The sequence below is a fragment of the Scophthalmus maximus genome, chromosome 6 (assembly GCF_022379125.1).
Source record: "Scophthalmus maximus strain ysfricsl-2021 chromosome 6, ASM2237912v1, whole genome shotgun sequence".
In the NCBI taxonomy this organism is placed as follows: domain Eukaryota; kingdom Metazoa; phylum Chordata; class Actinopteri; order Pleuronectiformes; family Scophthalmidae; genus Scophthalmus; species Scophthalmus maximus.
The window spans coordinates 10,122,501-10,143,957 of NC_061520.1; the positions used below are offsets into that span (position 1 = coordinate 10,122,501).

At 43.6% G+C, this 21,457-nt stretch overlaps 2 protein-coding genes across 6 annotated transcripts in view; one reads left to right on the plus strand and one right to left on the minus strand.

Annotated features, from left to right (window-relative positions):
* atg7 (ATG7 autophagy related 7 homolog (S. cerevisiae)) overlaps positions 1-1,065 on the plus strand; it is a 55,692-nt gene extending 54,627 nt beyond the window's left edge. Inside the window, exon 19 of the mRNA XM_035631463.2 lies at positions 1-1,065. This exon is cut by the window's left edge and continues 74 nt beyond it. The gene's annotated coding sequence lies outside the window, so the exon portion shown is untranslated.
* Positions 1,066-1,776: 711 nt separating this feature from the next.
* The window catches only part of vgll4b (vestigial-like family member 4b), a 36,888-nt gene continuing 17,207 nt past the window's right edge, over positions 1,777-21,457 (minus strand). For 4 of the 5 annotated variants that reach the window (XM_035631352.2, XM_047332689.1, XM_035631354.2 and 1 more), the window contains 4 exons: positions 17,994-18,228; positions 8,598-8,877; positions 8,150-8,267; positions 1,777-7,100 (listed from right to left, as the gene is read on the minus strand). In XM_035631352.2, coding sequence (XP_035487245.1) covers positions 6,844-7,100; positions 8,150-8,267; positions 8,598-8,877; positions 17,994-18,228 — 890 coding nt within the window. In that variant the 3' untranslated portion in view covers positions 1,777-6,843. Of the gene's footprint in view, positions 7,101-8,149; positions 8,268-8,597; positions 8,878-17,993; positions 18,229-18,715; positions 18,831-21,457 lie in introns of those variants that run through there. The other variant, XM_035631350.2, reaches the window with a different exon arrangement.

Sequence of the window (21,457 nt, forward strand, 5' to 3'; positions counted from 1 at the left end):
GCCGCTGCACTCTTCCAATGGATCTCAACATTTACGAAGGGCGAGGGGGAGTGAAAGGCTTTTTTGGACGCACATCATCGAATTCAAGTAAATCACAGTAAACTGTTTCATGCTGAATAAGCTTTTAAATTGCTATTAGTCAGCATTTGGATTCAGGATCAGAGATCGGAGTTGGACCTTCACAAGTCGATATTCCACATTATTTCTTTGCCGTCTTAACGATCAGTCACATTCGCTCACGGTTTGGAATCGGCTCCGGTCCTCGAGCTACAAACGCCACATTACACTCTGCATTAGTAGTAACTGTCTCTTTATCAGCACACGTCCTGGATTTGCTGAAGAGCCTTTTGGCAACGATTTCCACGTTCTACATCTGCTCGCTCATTCAGTTTGGAAAAGGATGAATTACAAAAGTCACTAGACGACTCAGCACATCCGTCCGTCTCCCCGTGTGTTTGTCTGTCATACAAACAGGAGTTCATTCTAAAACCAGCTTTTGTTTTGTTGTGAAGCGTCACTCTGAGATAACATGCACAGATGTTACGATACGGCAACTGAACACTGACTATTTACTGTTACTTTAGAACAACCTGCAGCCACAGCTGCACAGTTTCCTCTCAAAGATCCACCGGAGAAGCTGAAGGTCTTTATGTTTTTGTAACGTGTTGACACATGCATGTGCTCTTCTGTACAACTTTTCTTTGTTCTTTTTACTCTGTGCCCTGCGTCTAATCTGCATATGTCGAATTTACACTTAAAAAAAAATGTAACTTGTGTAATATGTTCAGTGTTAAGAGAAGTATGTCAACAGCAGCTCGATACTCGTGGATGAGGATTAGCACAAAGTCGAGATTGAATGTCAGAGTTGTGAGAAAATCTATTTGATTCAATTCCACAGTTTTACACTTTTGCCTCCAGATTTATCATCACACGCGAGATTAAGCTCAGGATTCAGACTTTGTTTTTCATAATTCTGTTTGTTCTAAGAACTGTTTTTGGTGCCCTGGTTCTCATCTTTAAGTATATAACCGGAAAAAAAACTGGAATAAAATGTATGTGATTAAACAGTTTTCACCTGTGAACTTTGTTGCTGCAAAATCATAAACTGTGTATAAAAATGTAGAGCTGCAACAGTCAATCGATTGATCGACAAGTAATCGATTACTAAATTAATCGCCAACTATTTTGATAATCGATTAATGGGTGCAAGTAGTTTTTTTGGAGAATATGTGTGAATATTTACTGGTGTCTTTGCTCCTCTGTGACAGTAAACTAAATATATTTGGTGTGTGCACAAAACAAAACATCATCTCAGGGTTTGGGAAACACGATCGGCATTTTTTACCATTTTATGAACCAAACATCTCATCGATTAATCGAGAAAATAATCGAAAGATTAATCGATTATGAAAATAATCGCTGGTTGCAGTCCTATGAAAATGGACGTAGACTCTGCCTCCGGCAAAGTGAAGCCAAGTGCGGAAAGTGCCTGAAACCTGTGTTCTGTGAAATCACCAGCAGAGGGCGACTCCACAAGTCCATTTCTGGAGGAGTCTGAGAAAAGGATTCTACTTCTACTCACTTTGTAATGTCAATGAAGTGTTTCATTTTGGGATTCAGGTGTGAATTGACTTTAGTCCCCTTTCCAGTACCTCCCTACATAGATTTGGTTCAAGTGAACATTTGCACCTATTTGATTCTCCTAAGTACTGCTCCACTTGCACCATCTGTTCTCACTGTTACTGAACCACAGACGGAGGCCCACACACTCACACGGGGGTTTAAAAGCACTTTATTGTTCATCAAGGCTACTTTACGTACAAAAAAAAGGTGGCCTGCCAAAACCTTTTTAGTAGGAGACACAGAGCCACAAATTGACTGATGATTTTTCTTACAGTTCAGAGTATTACTACCACTAAGTACATGCTACTTCCACTTCAAAAACAAGACCTGGAAAATGTGGTAGAGAAAGAGTAAGAGACGGACTTCTCTTTGATTCATCTGCTCAGTCTTCGTGGTGTTTACAGATGCAGAACGGCCTCCAGATGGGAACCGGAGCGTCGCCAGAGCTCATTGGCTGCTTCGCTCCTCTCGCCCGCCCCAAATGAAGCAGATGAAATTGTATGAATGAAATATTTTTTTTATTAGGATTTTCATCATTTTAGACAAGTTAAACCAAAACCGAGTGTTTTCAGACTCAAAACAAGACTTTTTACTCATCACTTGGTTCCAGTCTGTCAAACCAAAAAAAAAAAAAAATCAGTCGTCAAGACTTTTTCAAAAACCCACAATTTGCCGACATGCAGTAGTGGAAATGTCACCTGCCCTGCTAGCCCACGACTAATATTGATCTTACGGTTTAAAATGAACATGGTTTGGAAATGGCCGACACAAATCCGCACTGGGCTAGTGGCAAAAAAATCATTCTGCTCCACCGACGCAGGAGAGCCCGTCGAAAGGACAAACTCTTCTTGCTCACGAGTGAAGATGTGTGTTCAGACGTCTCGGACAAATTCAAATGATTTCATAACATCGGGGACCAGCGGAAGTAGCTATTGTCACTGACACACCAGTGGCTTTGTTGTGGTTTCCTGTTTCCTGTGCTCCTGCACTTGAACCTTTTCTTACGCTAACGAGACAAACTCTATAAACAAAAAAGATCAACTTTTTCACAAAAAAAAAAAGAAAAAAAAGAAAATGCAATGATTACAATATAAGGACAGGGAAAACAATTAAATAGCTACATATCATTAACAAATTAATTGTTCCTCAAAAAAATACCTAAGATTTTTTTTCTCTGTACATTCGTTACGCACAGCGTAATGATGGTCTTATAGTTTCCTATTATAAAAAAGTATTTTGTTTTTTTATTAAGTGATTTTCCTACAGTGTGTAGGGAGAGTGCGCCGGAGCGAAACGAAGGAGCCTCCTACCTACAGGGTGGTAGTGAAACGATAATGAGAGAGAATAAGAATAATAATAATAATAATAGAAAAACAAAATCTTCTGGACACCCGAGCCCCTTCTTCCCTCATGTCTTCTAGCAAGTCGCTAACTATATCCAATCCTGATCAGGGTCAACTGGACCTGAGGAGGAGTCACTGTGAAAAGACCGAGCGGCCGCTGAGCGCCTGCCGGCTCACAGACCGCACTTACAGAAGCTCAGCTCCTGAAGCTCCGCCCCTCCCCACGGGGAAAAAAAAAAACACCCCTCAACGTCCACAGCGCTCTGAACGTGGAGATCGTAGAGGACCTGTTTGTTATGAGAAATTAACACTCTGGCAGTTTGGTTATGTATTTTAAATATTCTGGGATTCTAGAACCCATCGGCTGTGGTTCTGTCACATCTGTTTCCGATAGCGGAGGATGGAATGTGTGGACATTGTACAGATCACCGACGTTCCATGTAGAGAACTCTTTAATAGATATACTCGCCGTAATTGGATAAACAAAGGGACTAAAATCAAAAAAAAAAAAGAACTGTCATCTGTAAACTTCAGCATCGACACTTCTGTGCTTTTATTACTGAATGACACAGAACGTTTTCCAACTCCGAGTTCTTTAAGTTCTACACTCGTGGAAACCTTTATGGCGTCAGTTGTTCCTTTGTCATGTGGTTTGGATTTGTGGCCAAAAAGGAGCAGACGTGGAGACACCTTTTGCTCTCCAGGTAAAAGGCGCGCGACCTAAAGACGTCGGCGGGGAGCTCCGTCTGTTGACGTGGCGACGGCGAGTGTGAACGAGGCCCTGTACAAAGTTCCCTACAGGAGGAATGTATGCCACCTTGAAATTCATTTCTTCTCCAGACTGCAGCAGTCTAGCTTAACTGCAGCAACAATACAATGTTGTTCAGAACAGAAAGCAGTGAAATACAAAAAAAAAAATAAAAAATCAAGTCTGGACGCCAAGTCAGGACACGAAGACGAGTCAACTGCTGAGGGCCGAGAGAGTTCCGACGGCTCGCCGTGAATTCAGATAACCACCGACCAAGTGTGTCCTTCGCTCATGTCTCTCCAATGGTTTCCAAATGCTACTGTGTGTCTTATGTAGAAACTAAATTTAAAAAACTATTTATAGCACGCTTTTTTAAAAAGTCTGGGAGCCGTCATCACTCACTCTCACCGTCATTAAGACCTTGTTTCCTCCCAAAGGCTTTCTGTCCTGCCAGCTCGTCTTCTCCAACGCACTTTGAGAATGTGCAAAGAAGACGGCGCTCCACATAAACCCACGACAATTAGCTTTTTATTCTATCTCAGGCTCAGATGCTTTTTGGTGAAAAGGACAAAAACAAGGTCCGACAGACTAATTTGGCGTCTCAGCTCGGCCGGCTGACGGCTGCGTAGCATCCTGTACCACCGATGGATCAACATCTGACAGAAAAAACCTTAACGGGCGGCGCCTGCCGAAGCCGACTCCGCGGTCACGCTGAGGGATCTTCTTTCTTTTGAGAGAGAGAGACACAGCTCTCGTCACTAAAACAGAGCCTGTCCGGAGGCTGTCCCCACCACACATTGTTTGTTACCATACTGATATTAATGGAAAACAAAAAGTACAAAAAGTTGTAATAATAACAATAACAATAATAATATGGAGTACGACTGACCCAGCAGTGAGTGTATAGTGTCTATGTCCGTTACTAACGATGAAAGAAGTAACAACTAACGTCTGAGTGAAAAGGATAATAGGAGTTTAGATTGAAATGCTTAAAAAACACTAATAGATACCAGCTATTAAAAAACAACAACAACAAAAAAAAAAAATACATGCATCTGTAAAAGCATTAGTTTACCCTTCAAACCTTATAGAAATCTACCAAACCACAGTGTGTAGGGGAGGGGGGGGGGGGAGTAGGGGGGTGCGAGTCAAATATAATTACAACACCCGTGTTCGAAGAGATACACAAATAACAAAGGCACGTTTGAAGAGATCTGATTCATCTTTTCTCCCCCGGTCGCCGAGAAACCAGACAGTTCTCTCTCCTTTTTTTTTTCTTTCCTTCTTTTCTTTCGGCCACAAAGTGACATGCAGTGTCATCTATCCCCCCGTCGCCGTCAGCAGTTAAAGCCCCCGTGAAGCGCATCAAAGCACATTGTTCGGCAGAGACCGGTCGTCAACACAATGCAGTTTTGCACATTGTAGTTTGTGTTTTTTTGCTTTTTGTTCTAACATGCTCGACGTCCGTCGTCGACACGACGTGCGCGGGTTTGATGAAACCTGACTGTGCTCTGGTTTTAAAAATCACCACCACACGACAACTTGGCACATTGTTCTAACAAGGTGAACTAGTTTAGTGTGTTTTTGTTTGGGGCCGAAATATATTTATTCAACGCCGATATCAATCTACACCGATTCATTAATTCACAAATTGGATGTTTGGTGTGTTTTTTTTCCTGAGCCTTGAGGGTGGTATGATGTATTTACTACCCCCAATAGATTTTGAATACTTTGATGTGAATCTCAGTACGATGGTGAAGACAGGTGGGTGAAGAGACTCGACCGCGTCCTCGTACCTTCCGCCGCTGGAGGCCGAGTGGATTTAACTCATTTCGCTTTGCATATTTTGTCTTTGCGCACACACACAAAAAATTGACTTTGGTGCATTTTCCCGACACTTTTCTTGGCTTGGGATGTGGCTCGGGGGAAGTGGCATAATACAGCAGCTGGGTTCAATAATGCTTCTATTAGCATCCATGGTGACGGGTGTTTGCTTCGACCTGATTGTTTTTATGCCCCCAACCTTTAATAGGGAGCAATCTCTGCACCCGCAAGTGTGACTCGGTGTGGACTCGAGTGCCGGTGGGGAGGCGTCAGTGTGGTTCGCGTTCATTAAACATGTCACACAGTGATGAACTTGGTTTCTGGTACTCTCACCCGACAGGACAGTGGTCGCCAGAAGCTACTTTTCAGTCAACGGCTTAACTACAGTTCTTTTTAAATAATTGGGAGACGTGGAATGTAAATCAAGTTGGAGGGAGATCAAATAGACGGCAGAAAATTAAATTTGGTCTAATTTTTGCGTCTAAATCATCTTCATCAGTTGCAGATTGTGATGTTGACAGGCCGGCCTACACCCCCTCGATGGCAGTAGTGCAAATCAGTCGATGGATTACGTTTACAACTACAGGGGGAGAGATTTAAAAAAGAAGAGAGAAAAAACGAGTGACGAGCCGACAGTACGAGATGGCGTCTTGTATGTTGTTGTTGTTTTTGATGTGGGCCTCGACACACACCAACATCTAAAGGTTTCTTTGGTAGCACAGTCAGGTGGTTTGTGATTATTATTTTCTCCAAAGTTATTTTCGTTCTTATCTCCTCTATCGAACACCAGGCATCTCATAACACAGAAGCAGAACACAAAACTACTGTTAAAGACACAAACAAAAAAAACAAAAAAAGAAGAAGAAAATTAATAATTAAAACGCCACCTCTCCTCTCTCTTTTTATGTACATATAACTACAGACACTTGCTCCGCTCCGACCTTGATACGCAGGGATGATGATGATGATGATGATGATGATGATGATGATGATGGATGAATGAATGGAAGGACAAAGCAGCTTGATGCTCCAGTCAGTCCCCAAAGTCAAGCACTCATCACTCATTACTGATCATCGTCTGGCCTTCGCACACCAGAGGGGACAGAAAGATTTTGTTATTGCTTATTTGATCCTCTGTGAGTGCAGAGAGAGAGTGTTGTGGATGTCTTTAGCGGACCAGCGGGCAGGCGCTGCCTCTGGGTTGCTGGTGACAGAGACAAGCGATGGGGACGCGGACGCTGGGGTGATTGGGAGGGGGCTGGGGAGACGGGGGGGCAAATCCCTCTAAAATCCCCCCCCCACCCTTCAGGAGACCACAGAAGGGGAGTGGTTGTGATTGACCATGTGACTGTTGGGGGAGGAGTTTGGGCTGCTGCCGGACGACGATGGGCTCCCCTTGTTCTTGATCTGCAGCCAGGTCTCGCCCAGCGCCTTGGCGAAGTGGTCGTCCACCGAGCCGGTGATGGACACCGAGTTGGTGGCAGTGGGCTCGGGCTCCTTGTAGTTCTTCCCAAGGCTGCGGCGGAAATGCTCCTCGATCACCGGGTCGCAGGCCGTGTTGGCTGAAAGAGGGAGGGTGGGAGGAGGGAGGAGAGCGATTTCAGTTTCCCATAATGAAATGAGAAACGTGTCTAGAGCTCACTCGTATAACAGGCGGTGGTTTAAATATTGGTCATGTGCATTTAAGGTCAGTGGAAAAATACCGACTTAGAAATCTACTACACTTTTTCATTGCAGTTTGTTTTTATACTAAATCGCTGTTTTGAATTTCACTGTTAACCTCAATGAGATCAGAGGGGTTTCACTGTGATCATAAAAAATGGGCCACAGTGAAGGGATCGACCCACAGAAACATGAGTGACACTCGCAGTGTTCGGCTGAGACCTCGAACGACTGTAGGTGCAGAGATGACAGACGAGGCAGTGAATGAAGCGTGCCGTGACCCCATTACAACAATTGATGTGCTCGAAACAGAAGAACTAAAACTCTGACTCTTAATTTTTTTAGCATCACTAGTTACATTAGTCTGTATGAGTATGAGCTGATGTGCTTTCACTGTAAGAGGGTTTTGCTCTTGCGTGGAGGTTTTCAAAAAACTGCACAGGATGGGAAATCAGTTAGTTTTTTCCGAAATTGTAACAACTCCAATGCAAGGCAAATTTTTTGCCGCAGGATCATTTGAGTTCACTCGTGTTTTCCACACGAGTGAACATAACCCGCAAAAACTTGTTGTCTGTCTCTCTCGGACTCGGATGTCAGTGACGTGGAGAGAATCTCGGTGCGGATTTGCTTTCGGAACATTGCATCACACGAATCCTTTGCTCAAGTTCAAATATTTCAACTCGAGCGGGTAAAAGTGAATGACACGAATTTCATGTTGCTTCATTCGTGTTGCACAGCGTGAGTGAAGCGACTAAGATACAAGTCTTTGCATTGACTTTTCTGTGATCTCATACATCAAAAAAAAAATCCGTTTGGTCGGAAAGTTCCCTCAGTGATGTTCATTTGTTTCTTCATTTGTTATTTCAGTTATGAAAAAATATTACTTATATAACAAAGGAAATACTACTACGATGTCACGACTGAACGCGTTTGCGTTGAGTGAACTCACTGTTGATTCTCCTGTAGTTGTTAGTGAGGCTTGAGCAGCCGTTGTGGGAGACGGGACAGTGAGACAGGTTGCAGTTGCGGTTGTTGGCCGGGGCGCATGTGATCACAGAGGGACGATTCTGAAAACACAGAAACGAAGATCAGACGTTACGAGTACATCAATACCAACCGCAGGGATTGACTCTTATAACTACAGGTCAATGAGGAAACAGGACTTGTTAAGAGAAGGTCAAAGAGGAGAAGAATAAAAAGAGAGCAAAATCTGAAAAGTTGAGAAAAATAAATATGTAACAACAATTAGGAAATGTTTGCAGTAAAGGATGTTTGAAGTTTTTGGGCTAACAATCTCAAACATTCTTCAAAAGCCCAGTCACATCATGACAGAGATTGAACAGGTTTTAAAAGATGCAGTCGGTGTTGAGGCCAAAGAGACGGGACGGGCATGATACCTGCTGGCGTTCCACGGCGCTGACGGTGTGTGGCACTGTGGTCATAGCTGCTGTGCTGCTTCGTGCAGACTCCGCCATGCTGTTTTTGGTGAGTGCCAGTGGCTGGTCCATACTGGCTAAGCTGGCCAGGTGGTGGTGGTGGTGGTGGTGGTGGTGGTGGGCGTGGCTGTACAGGTGGTTGCCGTGGACGCCCAGGCCGCCGGGCACCACCACTCGCTCGATGGGGCTCCGGCTCCGGTCCTTAGAGACAGGGGAGCTGCGGTAGTCTCCGCTGGGTTTCCTGGAGGGAAATGGAGGGTAGAGATTTAATTTACACAAAGCACATTGGTTGGTGTGATATATTGACTCTGAGTCTTTATTAAGCTACAAAAATAAAAAATATACTGTTCTTTACTCAAGAAAAACAAAGAGGAAAAGAGAAATTAACCTGGAGATAAACCGGGAGTTTAAAAAAAACATCAACTTTGGATTTTTACCCAAACAATACTGGATCCAAAACGAATCTGGCTAACAAATATTAAATCCTCATTGTTTGGGATGAGCTCAAAGGAAAACTAGATGTTAGAAGACTGGTGGAAGACGGGATGAAGAGTAGAGAGAGAAATAAGAGACAGAGAGGTAACAAGGCCAAAAGAGAGAAGACAAACAAAAGGACAATTGTAAAACAGGCTTCAGTGTCCCACACTGAAGGACCGGCAGATGCTATTAATACTGATCTCATGCATAAACTCCGACTGCTGGAGGGTTTGATGAGACTCGCTGTCTTTGCAGGGAGGGAGGAAGGAACATAAAAATGATCTGACATCGTTTGACTCCTAACTAATCCCTGCACAGAGGGACAAAGGAGCACAAAGTTCAAAGTTCCAAAAATCAACTCGAGTCTGCAGCCGAAAACCTGGGAAAACTCGCAGTCAGTGGCTGAATCTCACTTGAAACATTTAATCAAATGAGCCAAAGTTGTCATCAACATATTTATGTTGTTTACCCCCCCCCCCCCCCTGCATTTTTCTTCTCCTCGGCTTCTATTCCACATCCCACACTGTCCACAATCAAAACCACGAGCTGAGAGCCAAAAGGTGAAAGAAGGTGGAAACATTCCCAGCCCACATGAAAGAGAGTTACTGCCCACCACATGATATATCCTGCTCTTCATTGAAAAAGCAGAGATAAAGACGAAGGGTTTAAGTAGTGACAGTTTAACACAACACAGACTCTCACTCTCTCTCTCTCTCTCTCTCGCTCTCTCCAGCTCTCTCTCCAGCTCTGATGATGTGCAGTGAAGTAGTTGTGCCCGATACTGTGCACACACTTGCTCACAGTTTAACAGGTAGCAATTATTTTTTGGTCTGTGCGTCAAATGTGGTCAGTGTGTGTGTGTGTTTGTGTGTTGGACTGTGGATTACACCCTTCCTGCAGCTCCACTCCCCCTCCTACAATTTGAGGCCCAGCTACAGGGAGTGAGATTTACTGCACTAGGCTCTCGCTATCTCTTCTTTTCGCTCCAACTTCATGCGCCCACATACTGACACACATCCATTCACAAATCAACACACATACACTGACTTCCTCCTTTCCACACTGTAATAGACACTATACATAGACAACAAAGCCTCAGCATTAAATTTACTTTAAATAAAGTGCACTCAAACAATGGTGGAGAGAATACAAACATGAAATCCCTTCTTCGCTCTTCACCAGATACTGTGTGGAGGCATTTCCCACCCATGTGAAAAGGTCTGAATGCGAACACACACAGCAGACTCAAAAGGAAGAAAAAAGCCGCAGCCGCTCTCTTTAAGGTTTGTTTGGATGCAAAACAACAAGTTCAGGGAAACAGTTGTAGATCCATGTGACTAGGCAACCTGACTGCCGGGTCAAGCATCTGGAGCCCACAGCACCGTCCTCCGCAAATAAATAGTCTCCACAGAATACAGAGAGGGGGAGAGGAAAGGCTGAGGGGGGGGGGGGGGGGGGGGGGCTGCATGTGAATGGTCCGGACCTCTACGATAAGAAAGAGTGAGGTCGGTAGTTTCCTTAGTTTGTGCCGAGACACCCCTCCTCTTCTGTTTTCTCTCTTTGTCTTTCTTTCTCCCTTTTCTCTCCACAATCTCAGCAAACTTCCTGAGGATCAGAGGGAGAGACACTTGGCAGCTCCCACAGAAACCTCACCAACAAGCTTTCATGTTTCACCAAAATGGCATCAATTAATAAGCAAAAAAAATAAAAACATGTTGTGGCGTTAATCACATAAAAACCAGTTCGTAATAATAATTAAAAACCTGTGCTCAAGTGGATATATTGTTTAAATCATTGCTAAAGGAGACTGAATCGAACACTCCAAACCAAAGATCTCCTGTATAACTCTTATTTGCAATTATAAACAAACCTCGATTAGCTAAAAGGCAAACAGATAATAAAGGTTGTCGCCCCCCCCCCCAGCAGCTGGGTCTTCATTTGGGTTGTGGAAGTTGTACCAAACTTAAATCATTGCCAACGAGTGGAAAATGCCCACATCCTCGCACAAGAGGGGCCGTCACCGGAGTCAGTGAACGGGATCAACAAATCCAACCAATGAATGGCATGGCTGTTGAATCCATCACCGCCCCCGCCTTCCCCTCGCCTGATTGCCCACCAAACCCCCTAGACCACAATTCATGCCAGGGGGATCAGGCATTCAAAAAACCCACTGTGCGTCCTTTGTCCCTCTTACTCACCTCTCAATTATTGCCTGGGTCGCAGCTGGGGAGGGAGGGAGAGGATGGAGAGGGCGGACAGCGAGGGCTACACATGAGAGATGGGCATGGGGGGGTGGTGACAAGGGCCACGGCTAAGAGCGAAGGGGGCTGCCAGTCCTGGGGCGAGAGGAGGGGAAGCGAGCTAAAAGTGGGAGATGGAGGGAGACGGTCTTTTTTTAAGAGATCTGAGACTTGGCACCTACAAGGGGAGAAGATGTATATTTAAAAAAAAGAAGGGAAAGAGGTTGTTTTCACCATAAATGTTAACTGGGTCACTAATCACTTTAGAATCAAGTGAAAACAGCAGCGTAAACAGTCAGAGGTTGGACAGACGGATGAGGAGAGAGGAACTCTGATTCAATAATGTACGTATAGTTGCAATAGAAAGCTGCATTTTCACTTGTATCCAAAGCTGTTTGTTTTTGCCTGCCGTCTTAGCAGATTTCGCCAGTCAGCCAGACTACACAAGAGGCTAACATACTACAGGGTCCAACAAAACTGTCGCTCCGATGGCCCCAGGGGCCAGTACAACTTTATGCAGGGCAACTTGATTGACCAAAGTCGCTCATGAAAAGAAGGGTCGTGGACGTGGTGATGTCCACCATGGACATGGTGATGTGGTATGTCAACGGTAAAGTGCAGAAGTACTGTAAATAAGGTCATTGATATGTTATTGGGGGTTTCATCTCATATAGCAGCACTGTAGCTGTCTGTCTAAGTTGTTGTTTATCGCACAAATCTAAATCTACAGTGGAGAGACAAGAAGAAGTAATGAAGTTTAATCGGACAGCTACAGTCTCACACGGGCGATCTGACTGGCATCAGAGGACGGTGGTGTTAGCCACTTCCTAAACAAGGGCCTAGAAAGGTGCGTTCAATTTATTGTTCCCATTTTTACCAAATTTGAGGACAGGCTCTCTATTCAAGATGTAATTTGCATCAGACAACAACACAAAACAACAAGTACTACATTTTGAAAAGATCAAACACAAATTGATTGGTTTAACTGTTGTTTGACACATCAGTTCTAACTTGTTTCTCAATACACGTCATAATATTTCCTAGATGTTTGTCTTGAAATCATTTTTGAAACACTAAAAACATCCTTGAGAAATTTGTATTTTTTGGACACATGTTGGCAGGGCTGTCACTTCATCAGTGACATTTTCTTTCTTCAGTTAAAAATGGAAACGTGCGACTATGCCCTGCGGTGAGGCACTCCAACTGAAAGATCCCTTCATTTAAAACCCAAGGAGTTCAACCCCCATACATGAAATGATATGTTCATATATCACAACAATATTCCACTACTTGGATCAGTCATTAAGTGCTGCCTTTTAACAAACCGTTCACATGACAGCCTGTCTTCAAGTTAACCTCAAGTTAAAGATCAGGACTGTGACCATGTGTTCGAAAAAAAACACAAAAAAAACACAGTTGTGCGCCATCTGTATGAACCAAATGAACCAAGGACGTAGTTTCCAAAAGGGTGCTAGCTTTAGCTCTGTGGGACACTGCCAATTTAGTGAGTTAGTCTTGTTTTAAACTGAGACAAAAGACACAGGAGCCATAAAAAGGTCTGGGGCTTTTTCTCACAATTGTGCTCCAGAGTCTTCAGAGTAAATCTCACTACACTTTGGCTGGGCAGAGGTTTCCATCCCACTCCCGTCACAAAAAAATAAAATAAAAAAATAAAGACAGAGAGAGAGAGAGAGAGAGAGAGAGAGAGAGAGAGATACACAGGAAACATCTGGGAAAAATCAGGGTGTAGACAGAAGATGACAAAAAAGAAAAAAATACATGATGAAGGCTCAACCACAGGTTACAACCAGGCCCAAGCTCTGCAGAAACCCACAACATGGGTATATACATGTATACACACACACAAATATAACAACCCTTGTTGTTATAAGTAATATCCCTTAATGTACAACACGCAGTTGTACAATTTTAACATGAAAACCAATGAAAATGCCACGTTAGATCTCGTATCAGGCCTGAAGCATGTAAGAGAGACTTTCCACATGATTTCCAAACAGATCTTGACACAGCTGTTTTAAATCTTTCACATTTTCACTCATGCAGAAATGCTGATCGAAATCGAGTGCGCGCACACACACACACACACACACACACACACACACACACACACACACACACACACACACACACACACACACACACACACACACACACACACACACACACACACACACACACACACACACACACACACACACACACACACACACACACACACACACACACACACACACACACACACTTGCCAGTTAAATGACTGCAGAGGAAGAGAACTGAAGAAAATCCTTTGTTATCAAAGCTGGGACGGATCGGATATGGGAATAACCACAACAAGAAGGCAAAGAAAACACACGGACGCGCGCACACAGAGGAGAAAAAAAAACATGCTCTCCCTCCTTTTCTCACATGCTCACACACTACATAAATAGTCAACAGGGTAACAATGACTTCACCAGCCTTGGCCCAGCTCATGGACGCACAAGAGAGAGAGAGAGAGAGCAGAGAGATTTTCTCCCCGTTTGGCCTCTAGAGAAACTTCCATGAGAACAACTCACTGATGAAGTTCCCAGTGAAAAAGCAGCTGCAGTTTCTTTTTGCTCCAGTTTTTACTGCAGTAAACTGACAATCGTGGATTTTGGTTTTCGGTCCTCTGTGCACAGCATGAGGGTCAGAGGAAGATTAGACAACTAAAGAGCGCACAGCTTCATTTCAAACCTCTGAATCATTTCACATGTGGCCGTTTGTTTCTTCCAAATTCAAATTATCACGTGAAAAGAAATGGCAATCATGGCAACCGAATAATCATGCCTGATTATTGAGCTAAATATCATGACCAAGAACAAGGACAAATGATCACTAGGGGTGGGACAAAAAAAACATGTAATAAACTTATTGTATTGTATTTGTATATTGTAATTGATTTTTTAACGGTTTTAAAATAACTACTCTTATTCCAGAGTTGACATCTAATTTATCATTTCCGCTGAGGTAGTATAACAAAATCTAGCACGTAATGGTTAGTCCTGGAGCTAGCTGGTTAGCCTGTTAGAATCCGCAGGCGATGTGGCGAGCAGCCCTTTTTGTTAAAACGGCGACTCACAGTGAACAAACACGTAACGGTTGTGCTTTCTGACAATACTGCATTTGCATTCATCACAACTGTACTTTAACTATTGTAACAGTAGTTTATTCAACTTTATTCAATTCAATTGTATTTGTATAGCGCCAAATATCAACATGCATTATACACTTGAGACTTTGCAAGATGACAGAAAAACACACATTTATCACAACAGAACTTTATTTAACCAACAGGTAGAAGACCTGGCCCGTGGCCCACTGACCTCAAGTAGTCATCCTTAAAACCAACCCATGGAGTTTATAGCAATGATGCTCCTGAATGCATTCTTCATGGAAATATGACTCATTGTGTGGTAAGTGTGTAACACAACCTCTTGTGTTACAAGAAGTGAACAAAACTCGCACATCGATGTTGTTTCACGTGTAGAATCACAATAATTGTAATAAATTCCTAATTTTGAGCTTTAAATTCCCCCAATTAAAGGCCCATGCAAAACCTTGCTCTCTGGCTCTTATTTTTTAAGGAGGGAAGAAACAGCTGAGCGAGAGGACTTTTATACTCGCGGGTGTACAGCTGCAGAGTGGCAGGCAGGCGAGCAGGCAGCAGCAAGCTTCCAGCCCGCAGGCTCCAGTGGACAGGATAAGGCTTCTTTGTTCAAGACTCCTCCTACTCCTCAGGAAAAAAATGAGAACTTAGACCCTGCTGCCTGACAAGGAGCGCACTCACCACACACGCGCACACACACCGATGATCACAGATGGGCAAGCCCACACGCATGTATGGACGGCACACACAACGACACATGTGCATACTTGCACAAACACATGCCGACTCAGTGCAGACAGACGTACACATCACATCCACACATCAGCAAAACACATCAGTCAAATAAGACTGATGAAAAAACATATCCACATTCTAAAATATACTAAATCCATTAATTTATCTTGCCAGTTCATACTGTCCCATATAAAATATTGCATTCGTTTCAGTAGGTTGATAGTTTTCTCTCTCAATACAGTTGCTCCTCCCCCTGACGCGAACTTGTTGGGATTGGACAACAGAAGGTAGCCCGAGCTTCCACCTTCACGACCCCGCCCAACACCTGAGGAGTCAGGTGTCCGTCTGTTTCGACACTCACCAGAAAAATATGTCTCAACTCAACAGACAAAGGGCAGCCGACGACAACGACGACGCAACTCAACAAAACCGCTCATTATTTAGCAGAAGACACAGTGGGCATGTGTGAAAACTGTCATTCAAGTTAATCGGAGGGGGGGGGGGGGGGCTGAAGACAAACCCTTCAAAACATGCAGGAACAGTCCACAGTGAGCAGAGCAATCAGTGCAGACAAAACACACGCTACATAGACGGAAGCAGCCAGCAAAACCCAACAGCTAGAACGGTGTCAGATAACCATCTCTGGATATCTGAGCTGTGTGTGTGCGAGCGTGTGCGTGCGTGGTGCAGGGTTGCAGGACATCTTTTTTCGGTTTGCTGTCGAGCTTTGTTCCTAAGAACTAAGTCCACAATTTTCAAATCGCACCCAATCGCTTTACCCACAATTGACAGCAGAGGTAAATAAAGCAGAAAACGAATGCATGTTAAGAAAGAATGCGTTTTTTTGCTGTAATTCTGTCGACTGTGAAGTTCTTCTGTATAGGCATCCAATCACGCCCCCTCCCTTTTAGTGTATCACCGTCCTTCGGATTGGACAGCCACAACAGTTGAAACACGGAGAAAACATTTCAGAGGCTGCCAATGGCTGCAGGTTTTACAAGTAACTAAGCAGTTATCTTTGCCAGGGAAAATAATGCCCTGAGAGAAACCTAAAATTAAAAGACTAAAAATAAGACACCGTTAGGATGGCCCTGAGGTGGAGAATGAAAAAAAAAAAGTCCTGATGAGGCTTCATAAGACAGAAAGCTCTGAATCCTACAGCACAGAGAGTCAATTGACTTCAAGGTCATACTTGGAATGAAGATTAAATCAAAGGTTCAGCTTATCACAGGTTATTTCTAGCAAATGGTTGTGGTACAATGAGCGGTTTAAAAGCCTAAACCATCACAGACGTTTTTTTTTTTAATGGTGCATAAGTTTTATTTTCACAGAACTTAAAGGCTGCAACACCAATACGACAATAAGTCCCATTGTACTTTGGCACACCAACTTACTAAATTAAATGCAACTTGTGACACACGAGAATGAGGATCAGTGTACGCAGAAGTTAACAGCACGGTGAAAACCCTCTCAAGAGATTGAAAAACGACCAAGGCAACGGAGTAAAGTGGGAGTTCGACTGTAGTGCGTAATGCTAGTTCTCCCACCACTGACATATACATAATAGAAAACCAGATGACTCGGCACAAATGTCACGACGCACAAGCTAATCCTTTGTTACGTGAGCCCAGAGAGTCACAAGACGAAGAAACAAAGACCCTTCTCCCCCTTGTTCCTCTAGAACAACTTGATTTAACAAGCGTAGATTCCTGGCCCTGTCGCACGGGCAAAAGAACATACAACTTTGTTATTTACCAGCTTTAAAGGCTAAAGGTGGTGTCTGACCCTCGGGAGAATCTTCCAACAGTGATTTCAATTCAACAACAGTTTTTTTGCTCAAGTCATTTGTTTCCACGTGTGCAGATGTTCATGTGCCAGCATAAACAAAAGTACATCCTTGCATCGCTCTACGTGTTTGCACATGCTTAGCTTCTGTAAAGAAATACACTGGCAGTAACTGTGCTCGACAGCAGGGCTTAATCTATTGTAACATATATTGTTTCAAACAGGTAACTTTGATGAAATGAGTTGACATAAAAAAAAAAGCATGCATGAAAAACTTCTCAACCTAACACCTCATTGACTTGTCTCGCCAATAAATAGCAGTGGCTGGAGTCCCATGACTGACTCAGTCAAAGTGAGAGAACGAGAGAACGAGAGAGAGAGAGAGAGAGAGAGAGAACGAGAGAAGGATCGATCTCTGACACCACTGCCCCCCCCAGGACCGAGCAGTCCTCCGCCACCAATCCGCGTTCCAGAATCTCTGGAATCTCTGGAAGTGGGAATGTGGGAACGTTGGCGATGTGAGTCATTTTTCTGTTGTGCAGCCCCTGTTTCCAAGCTTCCAGAGCTCTGCGGCTATAAGGAGAACACTGCGGAGCCAGCTAAACCTGGCGCAGCACCCTGGAGTCCAAACTGGGACTTCTGCGAAGGCCTGCGCCTTTGTGCAGCTTATAGCCAAGCGAGGAGCCCGCAAAACACATGGCACCACAAAAACACTTGCATACACAAGTAAAATTAAAAAAAGGAAAATACTTTTTTGAAAACAGTCAGTTTTCTGTTTCTTCCAGGGAGCACGGTGGCTTCTTCACAAGCTGCAGTGGGTATTTTTTGTATGAAATTGAGACGGGAAAGACAAGTGAAAGGAAATTGCAGATCCATAATTTTTTTTCATCCAGAGAATAACTCCATCAAGGTGTCAATAATGGATTTTCACAGGTGTGCGAGTGCCCGGTGAGTCTCGGCGCATGTACTCACAGCTGTGCAGCGAACAGTCGGCTCATCTTGGCCACGTGCTCGTTTTCGTCCATGTCGCTGTCCCCCTGGTCCCCATTCAGCTTCCTCTTGGTGGGGCTGATGGGAGGAGGACCCGTCCTGTGGCTCGAGATGGAGGAGGATGAGGAGGACGATGACGAAGAGGAGGACGATGACGAGGAGGACGAGGATAGGGACAAGGACTGGAGTCTGGGGTCCCCCCTCAAAGCTGCTTCACCTGGGGTTGGAGAAGAGGAAGGGGGAAGAGGTTTTTAATATTCATTCAAGACTGTAAAAGAACAGTTCAAACATGATTGAGACTGAAGTGACAGTTGTGAAGCTGCTTTCAACTCTGGTGCATATACACTTACAACAGGTTGCAAATGTAAATTATGGTAATTAGTTAAAATGATGGTATTTTTCGAGGAAGAGGTGACTGTTTTATTGCCTCTTTAAACAGTGAGACCACAAAAACTACTTCATGACAGTGATTTTACTGTACGGGCTGTGTTTTCAGCTCAAACCCTGGATGTTGTTGACATACGGTTTGCTGAGAGAGGCACAAACCTCCGCCATTAGCAGGAGTATCTGGTTGTGAATGTTTTGGAAGAAATACTTGTGGATGGGTTCTGTGTGTGCGCGTGTGTGTGCGTGTACTATTTCTCTCTCTCTGTGTGTCTGACACACTCTCTGCCTCCCTCCAGTCTCTGGTACAGAAGACCTACAGAGTCGAATCAGGAAAACTACCACTGGCTCCGTCTCAGCACGGGGACTTTCCACTGCCTCGGCCTCATGTATCTGTCTGACATTTCCCAAACATAACATTAAGGTTAGACTCAAACTCCCATTGCAAATTCACACTCACAGCCTTTCTCTATACCTACTCTACACACCGACTCCCTGCACTGCAACACCAACCAGTTCCTCCTGCTTCTTTTCAAATTGTTTCGTATTAAAAACCCAGATTAAACTGCAGTGTTGATTATATTTAGCACATATTTGGCTTGATCATTCAAACAGTATCGGTTTGTGCTTCTTTTGCTGTGCTTGTAAATACATAACTTACAATATAGACAGACGATCATGCATATATCAATGGCAGAAAGTAGCAATGAATTGGGTTTTATTTATTCTGAAGATTTTAAATAAAACGCGTCGTTTGATTATTTAAAATGTTTTCATGTCATACTTGAGATATTCTAAAAATATTCTTACAATCTGTAAGAATATCGGACTTGGAATATTATTAGCAGCATAATACTCATAGTGCTCGTGTACTGCAAACATTTTCTGAGTGGCATTAATCTTAGTGAACTCAGTGAACGGTGTTCGTCTACAGGAGGAAACAACAGCTTTTGAATGCGTGAGGTTATAAAATCTGGGTAAAAAACAGTTTAAACTGATCTGAACACAATTATATAATTAAGTCATTCAGAGGGCACATACGCGCACACACAGAGAAAAAAAGGGTTTGTAATGTAATAAAATGTGAGCCCTATTCAACCAGAGTTCTCCATGTATGTTTAGTTTCAGCGTGGCTTCCTAAACACAGCGGCGGTTCCTGCCCTGTCTCTCTCTGGCATGTTCTTGCCTGCCCTACTGTGTGCCATGGCAACAAGGGTGACATCATTGTTTTTGGCAGGACAGTGGGATGGCAGTAAAAGAAGGGCGACTGTGATAGCACACTGTCCAATCAGGATCCAGGACACCCAACCGCTTATCAGAGGCGCAGGAGCTCGACAAGGGAGCGAATCTGTGAACGTGTGCCCTGCAGACATTTGAGACATTTGACCTGTTTGCATTCAGACATTGTTGTGACCCGCTGCGCAACTGAACATTACATTCAGTTAGATACTAAAATGAACGCAGAATTTGCTAAATATAATGCGACCAAACGTGATGAGACGCACTAGCAGGCACATTACGGTGCAGAGATGGGCAGGACGGAATGACAGTGACTGGAAAGGACCAAGGCAATTTGTGCAATTGTTGCCTCAGATCAAGAGAGAGGGACGGGAACATGGAAGGACGGTGAAGTGCTCACATGATCACCGACGAGACGACAGGCTCCAATACACATGAGTAAAATGTACTGCAGTTTATACATTAAATGATGATTTAAAGTACAGCGGTTTCGAGGGATGTGGGGTCTATTTACCATTATTATGTAGTACACGAACAAGCCTGCGATATTCTGATTCTGTGTATTATTTTTTTGTCCTTGTTATACCTGCCGACAATGAGCAGAAGTGCTGCATCACTCTCCTCCCCGCTCTCTCAGTTCGTTAGGTTCACATGATCAAAGCCTATTTGTCTTGACAGAACTTCAAACAGCTCGGAGTCAGGATGAGATTGGATTACAAATGGAGGTGAACATATCTATCTCTCCATTTCCCCCTTCTTTTTCTTTCATTCCCTCCCTTCGCATACTAAAAAAAAGAAAGAAAAAGATGAGAGAATGCCCCCTTCTCTCTCTGCAAAGCGGCAAAATTATTATTTTTGGCCTGGTTTCTCAGTAGCCAGAACTTGGTTTTCTCTGGGTTTCCTTTATTTGTTTTTCTTTTCCTTTTCCTTTTTTTTTAAGTCTATAAAGGTTTGCTCATAAAAACCTCTTCCACGGAGGTTCTTGTCAGTGTTATGCGATGCGAGATCTCCGGATGTTAGATCGGTTTGATCTCTGACAGAGAACGGAAAGGAGAAGAGCAAAACTGACAGACAAAAGGGGAGAGAGGCCGACAGAGGTGCACGGTTTTGAGAAGGTTTTTCGATCTTGTTTATTTTGTCCTGCTCAGCAGCAAAAAAAAAAAAAAAGGACAGTCAGCATTCCCCTGCGCCCCTCACTGCCAGGCCTGCTACTGATAGTAGCTTTACAGAGGGAAAGAAGGGAGATTGTGAAAAAGAGAGGCCGTTGAACATATTGACACAGAGAGAGAGAGAGAGAGAGAGAGAGAGAGAGAGAGAGAGAGACACAGAGCGATAAAATAACTGCAGGGAAGTCAAATAGTGCGTGTGAGAGTAAACCAACTGCCACAAACAATAATTTCCCCCCCAAAATACTGGTGTTATGAGCAAATCAATGAACTTCATTCATGAGTTGTTATTATAACCATGTTTCTTTAATCATTTGATCCTCTGCTGCTGGAGGAGATACATGTTGACTTTTTTTGACTCCATTTAATAACTATTTTGAAAACGCTGCATGACTTTTCTACTACAACCTCAGGGATACAGACAGAGAGAGTAACAGGGGCAAGGCGGATAAGAAAGAAAAGATACTGTAGGTGAACGTCACTTATTTCTCCTATCAGCAAAACATTCAGGGTCAGAATCAGTTAATATAATGCCACTGAGACACCGAGATTTACTATCAATGATTTGATTCATAATAGCGTATGAACACTCAAAGTCTGATTCTGCTTGTCGCTTTGTTTTCCTTCATGTCAAGATCGGTGCACTGATGCCAAACT